This window comes from Trichomonas vaginalis, chromosome III (genome assembly GCF_026262505.1).
Source record: "Trichomonas vaginalis G3 chromosome III, whole genome shotgun sequence".
Lineage (NCBI taxonomy): Eukaryota > Parabasalia > Trichomonadida > Trichomonadidae > Trichomonas > Trichomonas vaginalis.
This window is the reverse complement of record NC_067205.1, coordinates 304920-328738: the sequence shown is the minus strand read 5'-3', so window position 1 is coordinate 328738 and position 23819 is coordinate 304920. Positions and strand designations below refer to the sequence as shown.

The 23819-nt window shown below is 31.3% G+C and overlaps 6 protein-coding genes across 6 annotated transcripts, besides 5 other annotated features; 5 read left to right on the top strand and 1 right to left on the bottom strand.

Moving 5' to 3' along the window:
- Window positions 1-704: part of a mobile genetic element that runs on past the window's edge.
- Window positions 705-4712: 4008 nt separating this feature from the next.
- On the top strand, window positions 4713-5850 carry TVAGG3_0613510 (glyceraldehyde-3-phosphate dehydrogenase (NAD(P)+) (phosphorylating) protein; the record flags this gene model as incomplete). The annotated part of the gene is made up of 1 exon (XM_001318476.2): window positions 4732-5817. The coding sequence occupies one exon, from the start codon at window positions 4732-4734 to the stop codon at window positions 5815-5817; it is 1086 nt and encodes a 361-aa protein (XP_001318511.1).
- Window positions 5851-6137: 287 nt separating this feature from the next.
- TVAGG3_0613500 (N-glycan processing) lies at window positions 6138-7291 on the top strand (the record flags this gene model as incomplete). The annotated part of the gene is made up of 1 exon (XM_001318475.2): window positions 6138-7253. One exon carries the CDS (start codon window positions 6138-6140, stop codon window positions 7251-7253), a length of 1116 nt encoding a protein of 371 aa, XP_001318510.1.
- A 143-nt stretch (window positions 7292-7434) lies between these two features.
- TVAGG3_0613490 (uncharacterized protein) lies at window positions 7435-7992 on the bottom strand (the record flags this gene model as incomplete). Its single annotated transcript, XM_001318474.1, has 1 exon — window positions 7435-7992. The coding sequence occupies one exon, from the start codon at window positions 7990-7992 to the stop codon at window positions 7435-7437; it is 558 nt and encodes a 185-aa protein (XP_001318509.1).
- Window positions 7993-8455: 463 nt separating this feature from the next.
- TVAGG3_0613480 (transcription-initiator DNA-binding domain ibd family) lies at window positions 8456-9913 on the top strand (the record flags this gene model as incomplete). Its single annotated transcript, XM_001318473.1, has 1 exon — window positions 8531-9193. One exon carries the CDS (start codon window positions 8531-8533, stop codon window positions 9191-9193), a length of 663 nt encoding a protein of 220 aa, XP_001318508.1.
- A 371-nt stretch (window positions 9914-10284) lies between these two features.
- Window positions 10285-10652: a mobile genetic element.
- A 1487-nt stretch (window positions 10653-12139) lies between these two features.
- Window positions 12140-13196: a mobile genetic element.
- Window positions 13197-14146: 950 nt separating this feature from the next.
- Window positions 14147-14498: a mobile genetic element.
- A 22-nt stretch (window positions 14499-14520) lies between these two features.
- On the top strand, window positions 14521-16696 carry TVAGG3_0613440 (serine/threonine-protein phosphatase 6 regulatory subunit family; the record flags this gene model as incomplete). The annotated part of the gene is made up of 1 exon (XM_001318472.1): window positions 14662-16368. One exon carries the CDS (start codon window positions 14662-14664, stop codon window positions 16366-16368), a length of 1707 nt encoding a protein of 568 aa, XP_001318507.1.
- Window positions 16697-16768: 72 nt separating this feature from the next.
- TVAGG3_0613430 (aggrephagy protein) lies at window positions 16769-23373 on the top strand (the record flags this gene model as incomplete). The annotated part of the gene is made up of 1 exon (XM_001318471.1): window positions 16783-23373. One exon carries the CDS (start codon window positions 16783-16785, stop codon window positions 23371-23373), a length of 6591 nt encoding a protein of 2196 aa, XP_001318506.1.
- Window positions 23374-23590: 217 nt separating this feature from the next.
- Window positions 23591-23819: part of a mobile genetic element that runs on past the window's edge.

The window sequence follows — 23819 nt, the reverse complement described above, 5'->3', positions numbered from 1 at the left end:
TATTGCTATATCTCATGATCTTACTTAGTACTTTTAAAGTTAATTTCAGAAAAAATTTGACACAATGGTATCCGGCACATACAAGTGGTGTACAACCAAAATATAAGTTGGTTTAAACATATATTGCTATATCTCATGATCTTACTTAGTACTTTTAAAGTTAATTTCAGAAAAAATTTGACACAATGGTATCCGGCACATACAAGTGGTGTACAACCAAATCTTCGACTCGATGAACTTGTCATCGAGTTATATTCCAGTGTTGTTCCTTCATTCCTGATTAAGTTGCAAATTAAAGGTCTGGATTCAGAGAGAAGTGTTAAAGTTATCAAAAAAGTCACAAGAGATTTCGAAGAAATGACACAATTTAAAAAAGTTGAATGCATCAGTATGCTTGAAGCTGTTCAGAAAGGTCTGAAAAATGATACACTTGATCCCAACATTGTTTACTCAACATTAAAAATATTATTGCAAAGAAAAACATTTGATTTAATAAACATTTAATTTATTATAATTAATTTTTTATTACAGTATAGTAAAAAATGCTATAAATAAATTATTATATTTTATTAAAATGTGACTTTTAATAGTAAGTGAATAAAATAAATCAGGAATTGGGAAAGAAATAAGGTTAATTAAAAATAATGAAAATTACAAGTTTAAGGTTAATGAAAAGTGACAATGGGCGAGTTTGTCCCCCACTCAGAGAATCATGCGAAATGGCGTAATTTTTTGGATATCTATTCTTCAAAATTTGCTTCCAGGGACCAAATGATACCTTGCTACAAACAACAATAGGTATACTAGCAACCAAATTCCAAACCGGATAAATATCTTTCAAAATCCAATGTATTTCAGGATTCACAATAAAATCATGAAGTTCAAATGGATAACATATATACACACTATAGATAGTACGATGAGATTGTGAATTTAAACAACTTTAATTTGAGTTACACTATATTTATACCAATTGTTTAAATTCACTAAGCTTTCTTTATAAAGATATCTAATATTATAAAATATATTCCCTGTCCATTTTATGGAATCACAATATCTTTATGAATTGTTTTCCTAAACTCAAAATATATCACACATAGAGCAAATATTAAAAGCCTGGTACGTACTTGAGTGAGCAGTCAATTATATAGATTTGCTTATACGGAAATCTATAGTAATAGATCATTATTGGAGATAGATATTTCTTTTAAACAAAATTATTTATTTCATCTATAAATATCAGCATTTTGTATGTTTTGAGTATTCCGACAATACACGTGTGTATTAAATGGACAATAAAAGAAGATGACAGTATACGGAAAAAGTGGGTCTTAAAATCATTTTGGGTCTTATTTTTAACCGCAAAATTCCCACAATTTTGAATACTTTGGCAAAAAAACTTGGAAAAACATAGCGTCTATATACTATGTATATTAATATTTTGCAAAGTGTCAAAAAATAAAATTTTTTTTAAAAAAAATTTTAGGGAGTTCGAAAAAAGTAATGATTGTAAGAGATGGGAAGTATTTACGCTTGAAGTCGGAGCGGATATGAAAAGCATTTGTAGAGGCGCATATCTTGGTATGCAAAATTGAGATACTGTGTTGAAATCTACAAAATTCAAAATCTGACACAAGTCTCTCTGACCATATTAGACTCGTATTCTTTCTCTGTTGTATGAGATTTAATGAAAATGCTCGTTAATAGATACACATCTATTTAAAAATGATATCCGTTATTAAATCATATGCTCTGTGGACGCAGAAACTTGTGTTTTCGACTTTGTAAGTTGGTAATGAGCGATGCGAATGGGTCAGTTTGGTTAGTAAAGTCATCTAAGAAAAAATCGTTAATTGAACAATATGTAATAATTTTTGAAAATGAAGTAAACAGTATATTGAAATGTACAGTATTAAGCTACTCTTTGACCTTGTAAGTTTTGATCAATTATGTATGATAGAAAAGATGTTGAATTTTATGATTTTGTACTTTGTATGGAAATATGAGATATGAGATTTAATATGATTTGATTGCAAGTTGAAATTTTTGATTTTTATAATATAGCATTTTTATGATATAAAGAGTGTTTTTATGATAAAATTTTTGCTCAAAAACAAAAATTTTGGTAAAACGGTAATTCCTGGCTGACGTTAAAATATCCTTTGTTCTCCACTAAAAATAGTATTTAATGATATAAAAATCAATTATTTTGAGTATTCATAGACTTTTTTGTTGAAACTTCGAACGCATGAAAACTACTATGAGAATAGATTAGATTGAAAATAAACAGCGGAAACAAATTCAGCACATTTTATATGATTTAGTGCTGTGACAAAAGTATATCATTCACACTCAAAGGAAAATCTGATTATCCCAATAAAATAGAAATAAATCAATAAAAAGTATAATAGATGCATTCTATTTGGATGCTGATATTATATCATTTATCAAATTTTGAAAATATTCATTTTTCCCGAACTCGTCAAAATTTTAAAAAATGAATATTTATCAAAATAAATGCAGGATTTGTTGATTATATCATTAATACTCCATTCTTTTAGTAAATGCATGTGCATTTGCCTTTTCCTTGCAAAAGATTGAAATAGATTTTTCAATTTATTCTGATTAAAATATATTTTTCGTTTATCCATATCTATGTAAATACATTAAACATCATAACACTTTGAAATACTATTGTTTTAGTAATCAATTTCTTATCCTTATCATTTCTACAATTGGTATTATTCACTTCATAATATAAAAGTTCTAAAAATGTCAAAAAGTATTCATTTCAGGAATAAAAGACTTAATTTAAATTTAATATAATTATTTTTATATCTATACAAACAAATTGTGAGAACATTCAGGTGGCCCCATAAGTAATAACATATCAATATTTTGATATGATACCTCATATATAAGGTATGATTAGAAAGCTGAAATCAGCTTTTTCAATTTTTCATCAGTGAAACTGTTTGATACCTCATACCTATTAAAATAGCCTAATTTCAGTCTCATCCCTCTTGTATTCGTTGAGATAAGGAGATTTGAAATTATGCAATTTCGACGCCGTTACCCTCTCCATTTGCCACAAAAATGTAAGGGATATATAACATTGTTGTATAAATTAATATTTTATTGTTATTTTTTAAAAATAATACTTCAATCGTGCTAAAATTGAATTTTTTGATGCAAAAAATAACCTTAAACGGTAATTCCTTATGAACTTTGATCTTTAAATTTTAAACAATTTTGAGAAAGAAATATTGTTAATCGCTTAATATTCTTATGTATATAAGTTGATTATGCAGCTGTGTGTCAAAATCCAATATTTAATACCAATCTCATTTATTGTTCAAATTATTTTTATTATTATAATCATGAGATCTGGTATTATATGAATAACATCACATTTCAACATAAACATGAATAAATTTCAAGATTGCAAAACAATCACCTCAATTTCTCTATTTATTCATATTAACTTATTTTCGATATACCCATTAAATTAGTTTCATGTATGTTAGCATGTGACAATAGATATTTGAAGCTTAAATAATGGATTGTCGAAGAAATTAACAAAAAATTCTTATATTTTTGATTTATGATCATACAAACATAATAACTTACAACAAATATCATTATAATACATAATTACTATAGTTGGATCTCAAATTAAAAATAATATTATATTTGGATATTATTCTCAATAATTTTCAATTTTGCTTTATATGAGATTCAAACAGACCATTAGATACATGTTATAGCCAATCAATATTTTCATAATAATAAAAATTTTTTAGAAGATTGTTTTATGTTTTTTATAATTGACAGTCTATTTGTATCTACCTATCTTAAAATACATTTTATGTTTGTAATCGCTCTTCCACCTATAACAATATAGAACAATTCTGAATATTTTAATGTTTTGATATGGATAATTCAGTTATACCAAGATTGACTAAGTCTCTTGGTATGAACAGTGAACTTGAGAACATTCAATTGATTCATATTAATAAATTTGTGTCAAATTCAAATAATTGTTATTAGTAATCTTAATTTATTCAATATATATGACTAAAAACAATTTACTTGTTTCTTACTAATAGCAATCTTCTATTTATTTTTCAAGTATAAAAAAAAGAAAAAAAGAAATGCGTGGCACTTAATTCGAACTCGGAACCCAAAAAATAAAGCCAATCTGGCGGTTTTAACCATTAGACTACACCTCAATTTCATACAAAGTAAATTTCACAGATATTTATGAGTCTCACCCTGTCAAAAAATAAGACCAAAAGTGAGAAAAAAATATGAAAGAAATTAGATTAGAATGAACCATCATGGAATAGAAACGAAAACTATAACGTAGCAAACGAATGAGAGAAGTTCGAACTTTTGCTGCGATAACTTGGACAACAAAAAGTGACCAAATTGTTAATATCGATTTGATATTCTCGCAAGCATGTAAATAAGAATATTTTCAATTTTAATTAATCGCAGCGTCTATTCCATTGATCGTGAACGATTGCAATTGAAAATTTCAGAATGACCTGTCAAAAACTTTTATTGCTTTATATTAATCTGTATATATTAATTATCCCATATACGAAATTTGTTTGGGTGAATTGATCTTTTGTAAAGTAAGAAAATTGATAATCGTTTGACCACCCTTTATCAGAATTTTTTCCCAAGAATTTGTGAGGAAGCAATTCACATCACTTTCAACTTAACATGGTAGTTAAAGTTGCTATCAACGGTTTCGGCAGAATTGGCCGTCTTGTTTTCCGTGCTTGCCGCAAGCTCTATCCAAAGGATATCAAAGTTGTCGCTATCCACGATCTTGGTGACATCAAGACAAACGTTTACCTCCTTAAGTACGATACAGCTCACCGTGCATTCCCAGAGCCAGTCACAGTCGATGAGGTTAAGCAGGAATTCACAGTCGGTGAAGGCGCTGACAAGTGGGTTGTTAAGTCAATCGGTGGCCGCCTTGGCCCATCCCAGCTCCCATGGAAGGAGCTCGGCATCGATGTTGTCCTCGAGTCAACAGGTATCTTCCGTACAAAGGCCCAGAAGGATGCTGAAGGCAAGATCACAAAGGATGGTTATGATGGCCACCTTGTTTCTGGTGCTAAGAAGGTTGTCCTTTCCGTCCCATCTGCTGATGAGATCGAATGCACACTCGTTCTTGGTGTCAACGATGAAGACCTCAAGCCAGAGACACGATGCATCTCCAACGCTTCCTGCACAACAAACTGCCTTGGCCCAGTCGCTAAGACACTCAACAACGCCTTCGGAATCCGCAACGGCTTCATGACAACAGTCCACTCCTACACAAACGATCAGGTTGTCGCTGATACAATGCACAAGGATCTCCGCCGTGCTCGTGCTGCTGGCATGAACATCATCCCAACATCCACAGGTGCTGCTATCGCTCTTCCAAAGGTTTGCCACGGTCTCCCACCAAAATCCCTCGATGGCTTCGCTCTCCGTGTCCCAACAATCACAGGCTCCCTCGTCGACCTCACAGTCAACGTTAACGCCAAGGTCACAAAGGAGGAAGTCAACGCCGCCCTCAAGAAGGCTACAGAGGAAGGCTCCCTCAAGGGCATCATGACATACGTCACAGACCCAATCGTCTCATCTGATATCATCGGCTGCCAGTACTCATCCATCGTTGATGCTCTCTCCACAAAGGTTCTTCCAAACCCAGAAGGCCAGGGCACACTCGTCAAGGTTCTCTCCTGGTACGATAACGAGTGGATGTACTCATGCCGCTGCGCTGATATCTTCCACCGCCTTGAGAAGTACCTTTAAACTAAACAACTTTCGCTGATTGATTACATCATATATCCTAGTTTTATTCCTTCACTTGAATCAATAATACTCTGTTTCTAATCATAATATCCGAAGAAATTGAATCATATGAATAGACTTTATCATTGTGTGTCATTTCTTTGAGCTCGAAGTAGCTTAATGATTCCAAATGAATATTGTCTTGATAGCAATAAAATCATCAAAAAGAAAATGAAAATTCTTCAAGCTTTGGGTATTTTGTAATCAAAATAAGAAAATATATGAATTTCTACTTTGTTAGCAATGACTTTTGTTTAGAGATTTTATCATTTTATTCAAGAATGATTTTGTTATTTTACTTGAGCAAGTCTCTCGTTCCTGAAGGAGCGCCGCCTTCAACATGGGAGCAGTATGCAGCTAACATTGATGAACAATCTGGCCAGTTTACTTGCTTTGATGGTAAGAAAAAAATCAAGATCAGCCAAATCAACGATAATTTTCGCGATTGCTTAGATGGGTCTGATGAGCCTGGAACTTCTGCATCCAACGAAGGAACTTACTATTGCTCTAACAATGGATTTATTCCATATCCAATAGCTAAATGGAGTGTTGGTGATGGAATTTGCGACTGCTGTGATGGTGCTGATGAAAAAGACAATCCTAGAGTTCAATGTCCTAATACTTGTGCAAGGAAAGAGCACGAAAGATCAGAAGCTGCAAGAGATTATATTGATTCATTAAATTATGGTTATAAAAGAAGATTTGAAATGGAGTCACAAGGTAAAAAGATATATCGCGCCGAAATGGAAAAAATTGAAAAATATAAAAACGAAATTCAAGAATTGAACGAATCAATTAATAGATTACAAAACGAAATAAACAGTACCGAGGTATATGAATCGCAAACAATTGAATATTCACCATTCCGCGATTTTATTTCAAATATCTATGATTTTACCTTCGGATGGCATGATTACTTTTCACCAAGCAGCTCAAGTGCATCAGAAAAATTACTTAAAAAGCAAAAAGATCGATTAAAAGATTTATCTGCAAAATACGATGAAATTGCCAACTTTTCCAGCGTTAATTCCGAATCTATACCATTGTTTTCATTATACGAACATGAATACAGACATGACAGATTTATTGTCAAATTATTGAAAAATATTAAAGACAGAAGCAATACGATCGGCATTTTCAAGTCATATAATCCATCTACTAGGACTCTTACTTACGATGATGGCGATTTCTGCTTTGTTGTAAATAATTCCCGTAAAGCCAACATAAAAATGGAATGTTGGAAGACAACAAAGCTCATTTCTAGCTCTGAGCCACGAACATGTGAATATGAATTAGTTTTAGCAACTCCACTCGTTTGCGAAACAAATTCATCTGATATTTTCAAGAACATGACCATTGATCAAATCAATGAGTATGGTACTCGCTTTGATCAATAATTGATTGTAAATTTTTGGTAATAAAATATATATTATATAAACATAAATAGAATTTTTAATCATAACAAACTGCATGACAATAACAAAATAAGAAAATAATTAGAAATATGGCATTATAGAGCAAATGGTTTGATTTTGCAAATTTTGATTGAATCATAAGCAAAATATAATGTAAACGCAGTTAATCAACGCCTGAATTCTTGAACATTTGCTTCAAGAGGCGTTGAGTGTCATAATCATTATCAAAAGTATAATCTGGAGGAAATAGCTTAGGAGTAACTTCACTGACATCATATAATTTGCGTAATTCTGATGGTATGTGAGGATCATTTTTGCCGCGTAATTCTTCATTAGAAGAATTACCATAATTATCATATTTTGGATAATTAAGAACGTAAACTTTGTTTTTCTGCGTATTTGAAGAGTCCGATGCATATCGAGTTGTTCTTTGTGGTGTGTATGGTTTCGTATTTGTTTGTTCAGCAGTTGATGTTATTCTTTCAGAATGCGAAGTATTTTGTTCCCTCATTTCGCTTCGATTATTTCTATTTGGTGTGCTTGCTTGCTTTTGGGAGTTATCTGACCAAAAAACGGAATTAATATTAAAAGCTTTAATATTTGCGATATCTTCCCTTTCTAGAAACTTCTCACGAATGTAAGGTTCTGATATCATGTCGAGTCTTTGAAATTTTGGGAAATCCACATTCCCTTCCCATATCTGACCCCATTGGATTTGCATAAAATTAAAAAAAATGTAAAAGCACTCTAAGAATTTAAACATGAAAAGTTGATTGTGTAAAAAGATCAAGACTGAGAATTGCCATACTGGTTTTTTTGAATCAAGAAATTATAAATATTCAACATTGAAACAGAAGATCTATCTTTTAGTTGTGTGATTATTAGTCAATATGAATATTGCGTTTAAAGAAATGTGGGAAAATTAAAGAACGATTTCGTTTTAAAAACTTATTTTAATGTCCAATCCTTTGAATTTAAATATTTTGGGATTGATAGGTCTTTAAAAGAGAGATTTTAACTAGAATTTGGAAATCAGATATATTCAAAAATTTTGCATAAATTAAAAAGTGGTATAAACATTAATCTAGCGAAATCCATATCGGAGTTATTCAAACATTCAATTGTATTGAAAAAAAAATATGTATTGAAAAATGTTGTCGAAAACCTATTTTATTTATCATGCCTTTATTTCCAATATTTATTTAGAAAAATTCTTTTCTTTATGATCATTTCACTTCAATTGGAATATTCATTTTAGTATGGAAAAAAATGGGGGAACCGGTGTTCCCATGTACATCAATCACTTATCTGAGATTGATAGAGAAGCTTATATGAAACTTAAAAATGATATCAATTTGGCAATCTCAACAAATGGTCGAACGAAATTTTGTAGTCTATTCTCTGAGATAATCAATAAAATTCGGAAATACGTTGTGCAAAATGACACCAACGATGATTTTAGGTCGCTTGTATGCGGTATAATTTGGATGGGCGATACAATAGCTATAAATACAAGGCAACTAATGTGCGCGATAAACAAATGCAAATCCTCTATTAACAGTGGCTTTCAAGCCATTGGATATTCGACGGTTTCTATGGATCCAACATCGGCATCGAATCTTGTGCGTCACTTTCCTTTTATGAAAGATAATCTAAATGAAACTCGCCAATGGACTTTAAGAAGGCTCATCAAAAAGAACAAATGTCCGACTCCAAATATATCTCCACTGATCTCGCCACCTCAAATCTTTGAAAGCCCTGTAACCATAACAGATTCAAACTTTGAGTTTGATCCTTTGGTTGTGCCTTCCTCCGATCTTTTGCTTCCGCAGATTTCTGACGAGCCTCCTTACTTGGAGCCACTTAACATGCCATCTATCACAGAAGATAATCATGATCCTATGTCTTTTTATACATTATAAATTCTTTCTATCGAATTATATTTGATATTTATTTTAATTTTCAGGCAGTTGCTTCCTAATATTTCTTTTTATGCTTCTATGTTGTCTGTTTATTACTTTAAGAGTCTTTCATTGCATTTTCACGAATTAAATTTGCCACTCAGAAGATGTAATTTCTCATGCAAATTCATAATAGGATGAGATGCTTGTCATTCAACGAAGTGCACAGCAACTAAAAAACGTAGTAAATTTATCATAAATCATTCAATTTGATAAATTTTATTCAAAAAAAATCTTTTTTATGAGATTATAGAATAATGACAGCCAGATCTGTCAGTGTGTGTATTATTCAAATATCTGGATTCTGGTTTCTGGGTTGAAGAAATATATGCAAATGCAAATGTGGAAGATAACTCTTTCACATTTCTCGCTCAATATGTAATTACATCATACCATGAAGAAACTATGTATAAATATTAATTTATGTTTATTGTATATACTGTTGTCATGTAGTAATTGAGATTCTAATGTTTGCTTCGAAAAATTATAAATATTGAATTGTTATTTTACAATAATTTCTAATTTCAAGAATAGAAATCATATCTTTATTATTAATAAAAGTTTTTCGCCCTTTTAAAAATATAACTTTTCCTTTAAAATTTGATGAAAAAATAGATTTAAATTATTAATTCTAAAAAAAATTGAACAATCCAAAAGCAAATTCTTCAATTAATATTGATGCTTTTGCTTTTTCAAAATTAAACAATAAGCGTGAATTAACATCGACGGATGTATTTTTCAAATTTAGTAACATGTTTGATAAAATTTCAGAATAAAATTGAAACAATTTCATCAAACTACTTCAAATATATGCAAAAATCATATTTAAGCCTAGAGTTCGGTTATACTCCATGAAAGAACAATAATTTTGAAGAAAAACATACTTTTGAATTCGATTCACTAAATGATACACCTAATATACCAACGCCGTATAGTATTTAAAGTACATTATGGAAGAACTAGCATATTGTCAAAGATACGTAGTAAATTAAGTTCTGAATGGAATTTGAAATTTTCAGAAAGTTCTAGTATTGTTAGTACTTATCACAAATACAATTTATGAAGTAACAAAGCACATAGTATTATAAAAAAGAAAAACATTTTTCTCATATGAAAGAAAATATAACGTATTTTTACAGAGCGTAGGTATATATCGAGCCAATTCACACCATAAATTCTTTTCTCGTTCTCGGGCCTATAAACAACCTGAGGTGCACAACAATATTAACTTATATTGCTGTTATCTGGATTTGAATCCTCAATTGAGAGAATTCCAGATAACTTCAGTATAAACAAACCATATACATGTTTCCTCCTTGCTTCTAGGCCAAGCATAACAAGTACATTACCTTAGAGCAAATCTCATTCGGAGTTTCTCATTTAATGAGAGACTCCGAATGAAATTTGCCTATTTGATTAATATCGTGCTTTATGAGATGCAAATTCTGATGATAAATATTGATCTAGAGCTTATATAAGATGCGAAGAAACTTCAAAAAAAGCTAACCGGTAAAGACAGCAACTTGCAACACCAAGTTGCTCACGTAGTGATTACAAGCATATCTGCAAGGCAAAGTCCTCAGGATGCAGAACTTTGCCTGCAATCAGAAAAGAGATTGCAGCAGAGTAACCGGTAAAGACAGCAACTTGCAAAGTCAAGCAGTTTCTGAGATTTTGATTTATAAATCATAAACCTTCATGCTTGATGATTTTGTAGAATTGTTAACTCATGTCATCAGTTAAAGCTCACCTAAGGGAGGTGTTTTGCGGGAGCTGGGGGTATCTTGGTGAGTACTCAGGAGGCCAAGAAGGGCACCCCAACCGACATTTTGCTGATGGATTGAGTTCGCAACCATTTTTATAACCGTAAAAACCGTCGGGACAAAACAACTTGAATAATTGAATTTTTTAATGATAATGATTGTGAAATAACATGTAACTATAATTTAAGAATGCCATATTTTTGTTAAAAAAAATTTCGAAAAGTGAGATATTTTCCATTTTAATAAATATATTTGATAACAGGGTGTTCCCCGGAATCAAATAAATTATCATATCGAGAATCGGAGATCCTTGCAGTTTCGATTTTTTCGAAAAGTGAGAGATTTTCCATTTTAATAAATATATTTGATAACAGGGGTCCCCCGGAATCAAATAAATTAGCATTACTAACATTCCTTTTTTATTTAAAATTTTCAATTCTTAAAACAAAGTTTTACTTCTATTTAATTATTTGCCATGAAAGTATAGAACATTAAAATTCATCCTACTACCTCCACCCTTATAATACCTTCAAAAAAATTATATCTCAATTTATTTTCTATCTTTATATTGATGTGCTTATTCAAAAACACTAAATCATAAGTCTTCAGTTCTCAAAATACTCTCAAATTATCTCATTGCGCATATTTTGAAATTTGATAATTTTAAATTGTTAAAAAATTCATTAATCACAGTAAAATATCTATATACAACAATTAACTAACTGATTCCACATCTTGAACATTCGCATTTATTTAATATATTTGAATATCATTTACATCTTATTGAATTAGATCATAAATCACAGTTCTCTAATATACTATCTAGCTAATCATTATTGTTGCACAACTTACATGTGATTAAACACACGTGTATAATTCTGTACAACTCATATCTCTATCAATACTTTATTTATAATCAAAACAAAGGTTAAAATTGTATACCCTGTCACTGTAGAGTATTCTCCCAACTTTAAAGTGAAAATCAAAATTTGATATTTTAGTAATTTCATGTGAGATTGTTATTTTATAGGAAAACATACTGAAAATGTTTATAAGATGTTTCTCTATCATATGCCAAAATATCATGGTTTAAATGCTCTCCTAAGTGTCTATAACTGAATTTTAGGGCAATAACCTTATTCTTATGACTATTTTCCTGATCGAAAAAATCTCAGAATTGATGACGTTATTATAGAAATTTATACAAAAGTGATACCATCTTTCGTTATCAAACTCAAAATTGATCAAAATCCAACAGATGACCGTGTTATTAGGATCATGGAAAAAGCAACTAACGCAGAAATTGATGTAAAAAGACAAAGAAAAATCGAGAGTATTTCAATGCTCAATAGATTGCTCAATGCTGTTAGTGATGACTCAATAGATCCCACTAAAATATGTCCTACCTTGAAAGTATTATTACAAAGAACTCATTTTATTTAATTTTGATTTTAATTTTAGATTAAATTATTAAATTTTAATTCTTTATTTTTTAGGATTGTTAGCTTTGTAAGATTGCTTTCTCACAAGAGAAAACAAGTATAAGGTTTAAGCTGTATGTATTAAAGTTATAAATATTTGATTTTAAAAAAAATCAAGATTTTAAACTTTAAAGGTATTAATTATGATTATCTTTCTTTAGCTTTGCATGCTGTATGCTACTTTTGGAAACTGCTCTATTGTATTAGAATGTTTTTAAATTTTGCACCTAAAAATGCGTAATATTAAAAATTAAGGTATTAATTATGATTATCTTTCTTTAGCTTTGCATGCTGTATGCTACTTTTGGAAACTGCTCTATTGTATTAGAATGTTTTTAAATTTTGCACCTAAAAATGCGTAATATTAAAAATTAAGGTATTAATTATGATTATCTTTCTTTAGCTTTGCATGCTGTATGCTACTTTTGGAAACTGCTCTATTGTATTAGAATGTTTTTAAATTTTGCACCTAAAAATGCGTAATATTAAAAATTAAGGTATTAATTATGATTATCTTTCTTTAGCTTTGCATGCTGTATGCTACTTTTGGAAACTGCTCTATTGTATTAGAATGTTTTTAAATTTTGCACCTAAAAATGCGTAATATTAAAAATTAAGGTATTAATTATGATTATCTTTCTTTAGCTTTGCATGCTGTATGCTACTTTTGGAAACTGCTCTATTGTATTAGAATGTTTTTAAATTTTGCACCTAAAAATGTTGCATGCTAAGATCAGTCATAATGTAAACCTCTCAATTTTATTGTCGTGGGAAGTATCTCAATTCCTTCAAAAAAATTGAAAAACTATTTAATTTTAAAAATATAATACTTTTAATTAGTTAATTAATTGGAGATATTTTTTAAAAATCACTTTTGATAATACTTTTGAGAACTTTAATTAAAAAAATATATTCAAAAATATCCAGGATATCAAGAGGGAATTGTTCCTTATGAGGTATATAGTTATGATGTATACCTCATAAGGAACAATTCCCTCCTTAAAATGAGAAAACTTGTTCGAAATTGTTTATCATTTCGAATAAGTTTTCTCGTTTTTAATAGGAAACTAAAGGCTATGAGGCACTGATTATATATTAGTGCCTCATAGCCTTTAGTTCCTAATAGATAGCTGGGGAACTTTCTCCAAATGATAAGTTATTCAGAGAAAGTTTCCCAGTTATCAAGAGGGAATTGTTCCTTATGAGGTATATAGTTATGATGTATACCTCATAAGGAACAATTTCCTCCTTAAAATCGTAGACATTTTTATACTTATTAATCAACCATTCAAAATCATATTCCTCTGAAAAGTTATTTTATTAAAAATTTAGAATTTTAATAAATATAGAGTTTGAATTTCATAAAATACCTATATATTTTCAATAATGGAATTTGAAAACCATTCTCAAAAGTTCTCAGAAAACCTTTTTTTCCGTTAATTTTAAGAAATCTGAGTATTAAATTAAGTGATAAATTCGTTTGACACTACTTTAATTTTTAAATTCAAAAAATTATATGTGCTTCTTAAAATGACTCAAAAAAATTTTATTATAAAATAATATATAATATTAAAAATCCCACAACATTTTTTTTTACTTTACATGATCGTACTTCCTCGATGATTAATTTTCACTCAATTTCTATCGTTGACCGAACTTAGCATGCAACACTGTATGCTACTTTTGGAAACTGCTCTATTGTATTAGAATGTTTTTAAATTTTGCACCTAAAAATGCGTAATATTAAAAATTAAGGTATTAATTATGATTATCTTTCTTTAGCTTTGCATGCTGTATGCTACTTTTGGAAACTGCTCTATTGTATTAGAATGTTTTTAAATTTTGCACCTAAAAATGCGTAATATTAAAAATTAAGGTATTAATTATGATTATCTTTCTTTAGCTTTGCATGCTGTATGCTACTTTTGTCTTTGAGACATTCCATGATTTAAGTTAAGAAGCTTTCAAAAAAATGCAAAAAAATTGAATACTTTACTGGCTGGGCAAATTTGTCGCCGCCCCAAGATCATTTCCTCCGAGAAAATTCATATTCATTAACGATTTTACTGAATCACAAATTAAAAAGCTGCTAGACAATGGTTGATTGCATTCATAACGTAGAAAGTCAGTATCGATTTATCAAATATTTTTTTTCTGTAAGTAATCGTCGTTTTTGACAACTAAAATGTGGAGTTTTGGCGTTCCGAACCTTGCAAGCATCGAAGCTCTGGTCGAAAAGGAGGATACAACTGTGGAAGCTGTTCTAGATGATCCAGCTTTCATGGCAGCCATTAGAAATGGCATTCCAATGTTGATAAACTTCTTAGTCAAACCACAGAATATCAATAGACTCCTAGATTTAGCATTTAACGGAATAACACCAAATACTAAGCTACCTTCTAAAACAATTCGTACAGCAGTTTCTGTTTTATCAACAGGAATTTCAAATATGATGAACAGATTACTTAATACGCCAGAATTTACAGCAAGAATCATCGAGTTTCCCAACACAGAATACAGCGCAAATCCAAGAGCTTGTGGTCATTACTCGAAAATCGTAGAAAGCCTTGCTAGATTCAGCAACGGGAGCTTCCTCTCACAGCTTACAGGTCTTAAAGAGTTTCTCACTCGTAACATCAAATGCATAGGCCTTAGATACTTATTAATTTTCCTTTGCACAGATTTCCCAGATACATTCAAAGCCAACGAGGAATTATTCTGCAATTTAGCACAGTCGATCACAGAAGAGAACGGCTGGTACACAATTACAGCAATTAAAGAAATAATCAAATCAAATAGCAATTTTGCCAGCGAATTATGCAATCCACAGTGCATTACTCATCTACTTACTGCTGCCTCTAACCAGGAGTTCAGCCCCATGCTCCAAATGGAAACTTTCAATCTTATCGGAATGCTCCTTACAAATATCGACCAGCAGCCTGATATTAAGGAGATAATATCACAGTCATGCTCCAATTACGATTTCAGCCTCCCACACCCACAGAATGTTTTAGCAGCCGCATTAAAAGTTTATGTTACAGACAAACCCGAAATTCTCCTCAAAATATTCGACAATACTACATCTACATTCCTCAATGATGGCATTATCAAGTCATTCCAGGCAATGTCTCAAGATCAAATCCAAGATTTTGAAAAAACACATAATTTAACATCACAGATCATAGAAAACTTCCCTAAGACCAAGACTAACTACCATCTTACACTCCTTTCCAACATTCTCAATGAAAAATTGTCATCAAAATCAGAAGATTGGACAAACTTCGTTCAGAAGCAGCTTGCTGAGAGAAATCATAACAGAGAAAAGGTCTATGGTGAGAAATCTTCAACAAGTGAAGACGACGGAAAGAATTCTGATAAAGATTTTTCAGATTCGTCGAGCGATGACATTTCATCCAGTTCTGACTCATTAGATTCATCCAGCGATGAAGATGACGACGACGATGATGGAGAATTCATCATAACTCACTCAGATGACTCTTCACCAACAACAAAGATTTCATTCAATGCTGATGGTGAAGCAGAAGTCATAACATCCGATGAAGAAGTCATTATTGTCGAAAAAGAAAACACTGAAAATCAAAATGAGGAAGAATCGAAATCTGAACAGCCAAATTCAGAACAAAATCAAGAAACAAAGGAAGAGGAACACAACAATGACAATGAAAAGAAGGAAGATTCAAACGAAAAAGAAAATCAAAATTCTGAATCTCCAAAACCAGAAAATTCTGAAAATTCAGAGGTACAGAAACCAGAAGACACAAAAATTGAAGAGCCAAAGCCAGAGGAACAAAAAAGTGAAGAATCAAACGCTGATTCGAAGGCAGAGGAAAATATAGAGAATAAGGCTGAACAGCAACCAGCTAAGGAATAAGTGTATGAAATTACTATGTCCATTTTTTGTTAGGTCAGTAAATGTAATTTTTGTAATTTTTTTCTCAAATCAAAACACGTTTTTAATAATCTAAACCTCTTAACTAACACTAAAACATCATAACAACTAAGTTTTAGACGATAATTTGACTTTTTAGATAAAATATTAATATTTCATCGAATTAATTCTTAATTTATCGGGCTCATTTAGAGAGAATTTTGATCTATGAGCCATTCTGAGTAGTATTTGATGTACGTATGCATATTCGATTGATTTCTGAGAAATCAATTTTTTCTTGTTGCTTTGAGTTCACAAATTTTTGCAATACAAAAATATTTTACATCTAAAGCACATCTTGGTTTTAATTTTTTTGAGCTGATTCGTTCGGGGAGATAAAAAAATAGTTCAATCCGTATGACTGAGCTTTTTCCAAGTGAAACTCCTCTCACTAAAGAAATCTTACAGGGGTTTTACAAGGAAAAACTCAGTAACGATGCCTTTTTTAGTAATTTTATTAAAAATCATGGGTTTCAGCTCGTTTTCGAAAAAATTTTCTTCAATCAAGAAAATCCACAGCTCGGCAAGACCTTATCAATGGCATTTAGCACATATCCAACCATGAAATTATACGGAAATACAAATTATTCGAAACTTTTTAGTTTTTTTTCGTCAGCTATATCAGGTAATAAAATACGTCCAATTATGAGTGAGCAAGCAGCATGTTTTATCGCAACAATCTTTTCTTTACTATCGCCTTACTTCAAAAACCTCACTTCATATTTTATGAAAAATTTATATCAGAATTTTCACAATTTTATTGAGAAAAGATGCATCAATGTCTACGGGTTTTGCTTTGCCCTACTTCTTAAATCGAATAATGACGATTTATCTCCACCTCCAAATATCACGATTTACAAAACACTGGCAACCCAATTTAATACGTCTGTGGATACCAGGGCATCGATATTCGAAGCAATCTTGGACTCCGCGTTAACTATTCCCAATGCTTTAATACCAATGAACAAAGCTGTTCCGATTGGTTTATGGTTTAACTGCGTTTCAACGCCATTGAACCAAGTTGTATGGCTGATGACGAAGATAAACGAAAAAGACCCTTCCCTTGTTACACAATGCATTCCTTTTATGCTCAAAGCCTTTTTAAATAAATCATGTGATTTTGAATTTCTCATTCAAGCCATGAATATCATCGACGAGCAACTACAACTAGGATACATCAATACTACAACACTTTTGGAGTCGAATTTCCTTTCTGCGTTCATTATTGGATTACCTGATAAATTTTTGATAGATATCTTAACGCAATTGCCAGCATTCATGCATATATCAGTAGATATATTCACTCTGCCTGCTGCTGTCTCGTTTAGACCTTCAGTTTTTCAAAAAATTACATCATTAGCTTCACAATTTCCGAATTCAACACAGTTTGTAGGTGTATGCTCAGGATTCTTCATAGCTGATCCTACAGCTGGAAATATGAAATTACTTTTAGAAGCAACAGAATTTACAAAAGATCCTTCATTATTGAGAGCTTTGATTGTAGTTTTCGGAACAAATAGAGATACAGCACCAACATTTGTCTCAATAAATGGCATATTTTGGCTCTTTGACCATTTTAAGTCAGGATTAATCCCGGCCGAGCTGATTGCAGACGTAACAGGCTCTTTGGTGTCATATGGTGGCTTTGATGAACTGGAAGATTCAATTTGGAACCTTCCAAAGGACTCTCCGATCTTTTCTTTGCCAAATCATTTGATAGAAAAAATGTTTTATGGCACGAATCATTCCAAATACCGTCCAATCAGAACATACTCCATGTACCCATACTATAAACCCCAGAAAGAACTCGATCCTTACAACGCTTACATATTAGGAAGATTTTATCTCAACAGATACTTCAAAGATGGCGGAGATCCCTTCAAATGTCCCATGATATCAGACATAGCCAATCAATATCTCGATCCAAAATTGATGAAAACCATGATATCTCAACCATATTCAATAGAAAGCTTCTGCAATACGAAAAAGGACCATTTTCCACTGTTCCAATTTTATCCAAGTTCACAAGAAACAAGTTTCCAAGCAAATTATACAACAATTTCATTTTGGATAAAATTTTTAAACAAAACAGAGAATTCTCCATGGTTTTTCCAAGCAGATGACATTGAACTATCATTTTCCAATGGAGATATTCTATTATCTTCATCAGGTCAGTCGATGGCCGTGAATTTCGAACATGAAAAGTGGAATTTCATATTAATAAAGATCCAGCCATACTTAATGTCCACAGGAGTCATCATAAATATCAATGAGAACCAGTATACGATCGAAATGAAGCAGAAAAGACAAAATTTAACATATGCAAATTTCAAATCTGCCGGAGAAACACTCATGTTCATTGGTTCAGCGATCAGGCTCTTCAAGAACCCTCCGAACATCACTCAGCTCATCAGCAAAGGTCCAAGATTCATAAATTATACACAAGGAAACCCAGAAGATAAAATTATGACTCCGACCGTCATGGAAGAAAAAACGACAAGTGTCACTTTTTCAAGGGGTGATAATTGTTTCTTAGTTCAATATTTCGGATTACCTTTACACTTTGTTTCCATTGCGAAAATACGCAAATTAATTGGCTTTCTTCAGAAATCGAAATCAAAAGAAGAATTTGCATCGTTACTTCGCACAATTTTAAGCATTTCTGAGATCATAAAGATAAGTGTTCGCAGAATATGGCCATTGCTCTTGTCAACAATCATGAAATGCCAAGGTTTGCTGACAAAAGAGTTATTTGACGAATGTGTATGCAGAATATCCAAAGTATTAGACGTCAAAAAGACAATATCATCGATTGTCTACAACTCAGAGCTCTGGACAGGCAACAATGACGTTTTGGCCATTGATGACATAATAAATTCATTGTTCAGAAACTTTTCTTCCTATAATTTGCACTTAATCGATAACTTTGAGCTATTCTTAGTGCAATGTATCATCAATACTCCAACAAAATCCGAAGAAATCTTTCATGCCTTGTTTAATAACGTCAAAAACATGCCATTGTTCATGAAATACATCACTGTCTTCCTCAAGGTCGCACCACAAGTGTACATAGCCGCTATAAGTTGGGAAAGCCTTGAATACAGAGAAGAAAAACAAGTTCAATTCGTAATTGTCAAGTCGTTGAGCAAATTGGTCAATGAAGATACATTCCAATTAGTTGTAAACGCTCTTCCATTCGACGATCTCTTGTCTTTGATGGTTGTTTCCTCTCGAAATTTCGCATTTGACATATTTTTGTTGATGACAAAAATGACAAAATTTGACATCAACTATTTACAAGTCAATGACATTTTAGAGATGGAAGTCGCCACAATCGCGAATCATCCTACTGTCTGGAGTGAAGTTATTGAACTCATAATCAGAGGCCAAAACACAACACCCAAAAAAGATTTCATTTCTCTAGGAATGATGTTGATTTGGGCTGCTTCTGTTTGTATGGTCCATATGTATTCATATAACTTAGAACTCACTCATCACATGGATGAACTGAACTCTTTATTGACAGGAATGGTTGATTTGTGTTCCAAAAACATTTCTTTGGTTTTGTCAAATTCACATAATGTTAATTTGATTTGTTTGTTGTATCCATTGATTTTGCATCACGGAAGACTCTTTAAATCATTCGTAGAAGACGAGTCGATATCATGTGATCCGTCTTTGGAATCATTCTCAATCCAAAATTTGAATTTAAACAAAAATATTTGGATTGATTACGATGAAATTGTCAAAAATTTGGTTCCAGGAATTTTACAAAAACCGCCATTACCTTCTCAATATATTTTAGAGAAGATATCGATTGTTTTACAACAGAATGGATTCAGTCTTCCTATGCCGACTGTCCAGGAAAACAACGAAACTGTTATTAGTTGGTTTGCTGGATCAAAAGTCATCATGTTTTTGACAGATTTGATTTTATTCAGTCAACAAAGCAATTTTTCGATAATTTTCGAGTCCATATTCTTCAAATTTGCTTTGATGACATCACAGAGACTAGATCCTTTCATTCCAACATTAGTTCATTCTGTTTTGAGTCGAATTCCGATTTGTTACACTCCAACATTACCTTTCCATCAATTATTTAAATATCTACATTGTTTAGTTGGTCTGCAGTTCCTTTCTGAATCAGCTTTATTAGTATTAGCTGATATATTCACAGCAGCAACAGTAATTGTTTCTAAACAAGGCGAAAGTGGTTTGGAAAATTACACAGAAGATATTCATCCAATTATTTTGTATTTATTCCAAAATATTCATTTTGAAAGTTATCCATTAGCTTTTAATTTGTTTAACCAGAACGCGCAGATGTTCTATTTGATTGTCAATTCGTGCCAATCACTTCCTGCATGGATATTCACTTTTAACATGCCAAATATGCAATCCCAAAAATTTGAATTTTTCATAAAAAGATTGTTAACGGTTGGAAAAGTGACAAAAGAAGAAGAAACATTATTAAATGCATTGCTGTTAAAGAAGCCCAATAAGAACTCCGAAGAAATAATTCCTAGTTTAACAGAGAACAAATGGAAAGAACTGAGTTCAGAATTCCAAACAAAATTCCAGAAAATTTTGAAAGAATTAAAAGAAATACAAACAAATACGATGATTCCTCCAAGTTACACAATAGAAACACACAGAATCAAGTACACAACAAATTGCCAACATTATGTTTTAGCACATTTATTATCACATTCCTTGAGATTCCTTCAATCAACAGTCCAATTAATTGAAGAGAAATTGCAATGGAAGAATTTGACTTTTGATTTGGAAGATGAAGGAAATGATGTGAATAAATTTAATCCACAGAGTTATCAGTTGAGTTTATCAACATTCCCTTATAATCTACCACATTTGATTGTTCCTTCTCCTTACAAAGATAACTTAAACACTCCAACAAAAATCCACAAAGATCACATGAAATTTATCAAGTCAAATTCAAGAGATTTAGGACTGGATTTGTTTGATTTATTTACTAAATCTAAAGTAAATAAATACGGGCAATTGTTGGCAACGAAAAATGTTGGACTCGAGAGATTATCCAAATCAATTCAAAGTATTTTGTTTTGTTTCCAAAAAGTTGTTTTTATTTTGACTTACGCAATGATTGATGAAGATAACGATATAGAATTGATGCCAATCATTGATAACAATCAATTTAATGACTTTGTGGAACAAGTTTTCATTGGATTGTGGGGAGAAACATCAATTTTCGCCAGAAAAGTTGTTTTGAAAGTCTACACGAGACAAATTTTATATGTTCAATCTTTGAAAGGTGATTCTGTTTCTGTTTGGACTTATCAACATGGAAACTTCATTCTTAGAATGAATTATGATGACATTGAGAGCTTAAGAAGCTACTTTTCTAGAATTAACTCTATTTCTATATCGATAATGCCTCCTTTGCCAATGTTGCATAAATTTAGATCGAGTATAGAAATCGAACAAATGTGGAATTCAGGAAAAATTTCAACTTTGCAGGCACTTTTGGTTTTGAATGCAAAAGAAAGTCGTTGTTTCGCTGATGTTGAGAATTTCCCTGTGTTTCCTTTAGTATTCCAGGATAATGGAATAATTCCTCCTAATTTGAACCAGATTTACGAAAATCAGAACTTGAAAATTCTGAATTCAAAACAAGTTTCTTATTTATTGTCAGATCTAAAACCGTTTTCGAATTTGGAAAAAGAAGAAATCATTAATAATCAAATGGTTCCTTGTTTGCTTTATACCTTGCTGGAGAGCTCTAATACAGTTCCACAAGGTATAAAAACAAGACAGAATTACATTAATTTATGTCAAATCGCTTTGGAAAGTTCGAAATTTAGAAAATCATTTTTGAATTTTGCCAAAATTTTATTTGATTTTTCTCCAGAGAAACAAACAGTCAAATCCCACAAAGAGTTTGTATCAATAGCATCTCCAGACATCTACCATTTCTATCAGCAGATCTCTATTAATGATAATCTATCACAATACACTCTTTTCTTTGATAACGAAAAGATAATCAAAGCTTCTAGTTTAAGTGTAATGTTGAATTCTGTTAGATCCACTGTTGTTTCTTTAGAAAAAAGCTCTTCTATTTTGAGGATTTATGATACTAAGAGTTTGGAAACAACTGCACAAGAGACTAATGAAATATTCTCTTATGCAAGCTCTATATCCGTATCAGACAATGGAATTTTGTTAGTTATTGATTATGATTTCGGACAAACAAGTGTTTACAAAATTATTTATTCGTCAAATTTCCCGGCACTTTTTGATTTAGTTGCAAAACTTAGTTGGGAAAGTGGCAGTCCTAAATCAACAATATCAGGTGTTGACTGGATCTGTGCCACATCATTGGATAATACATTAGTGATGTGGAATGTTTTCTCGAGGAGAATTCATCGACAAATTTCTTTCAATTCACAGATTTTGTTTACAAATTTTGATGAATTGATGAGCGGATTGTGGATTGTTACTCAGGACAAGATATCATTTATCAATGTCAATGGACAGTTTATTAGTTCATTAGACATTGATTATCATGTTACTGCATTCCAACCTTTGTCTCTTCCGTTCGAATCCTTCAAGAGATCTGCAATTTGTGGATTGGAATCAGGAGAAATAATTTTGTTGAATTTGTTGATTGACAAAAATCAGATTATTACAAAGAGACTTAGTTCGCCACATACAAAGACTATTACACAGATATCTATACATCAATCTCTAAAGGGATTCATGTCTGTTGATTCTTCAGGATTAGTTTATCTTTGGAATGCTTTCGGAATTGGATCTCCACGATTGAAATCTTCTCTTTTCTCTAAATGCCCAATTTGTTCAGGAAAAGTTGTCACGTACTGCGAACAATGCCACAGAATGGTGTGTGATAAGTGCATTGTACGGGGAACTAACATGTGTTCAATGTGTTTCGCTATCAATTCTTATTTATAATTCTATTTTTTTGTTATAAAATATTATAATAGATTTTATATATATTATAATTTATTTAAGAGCAATACTATTTTATAAGCAAAAGTTGAAATTTTCTTTTAGAAATATCAATGTAATGATAAGAGAATCCCATTAAATTCTTGGTTTTTCCTACAAGTGCAAAATATGCACAAAAACGATTATTTTACATTCAAACACGCAATATTTTTGCGTTTAAGGGTGCCGGAAAGTGAAGTGAAAGCTATTTTAAAAACATCACGTTTCAAACCCAGAAAATCATTTTTATTTTGATTTATTTATATGAGTATAAACCTTATGTGATGATGTATCATAGTATCATATTTAAACTAAGTAAAATCGATGTTTATGATTATAAGGTTATCGAAAACATACAAAAATCATACAAAATTATTAAAATATGGAAGGGAAAAAGTGCATTTATCTCA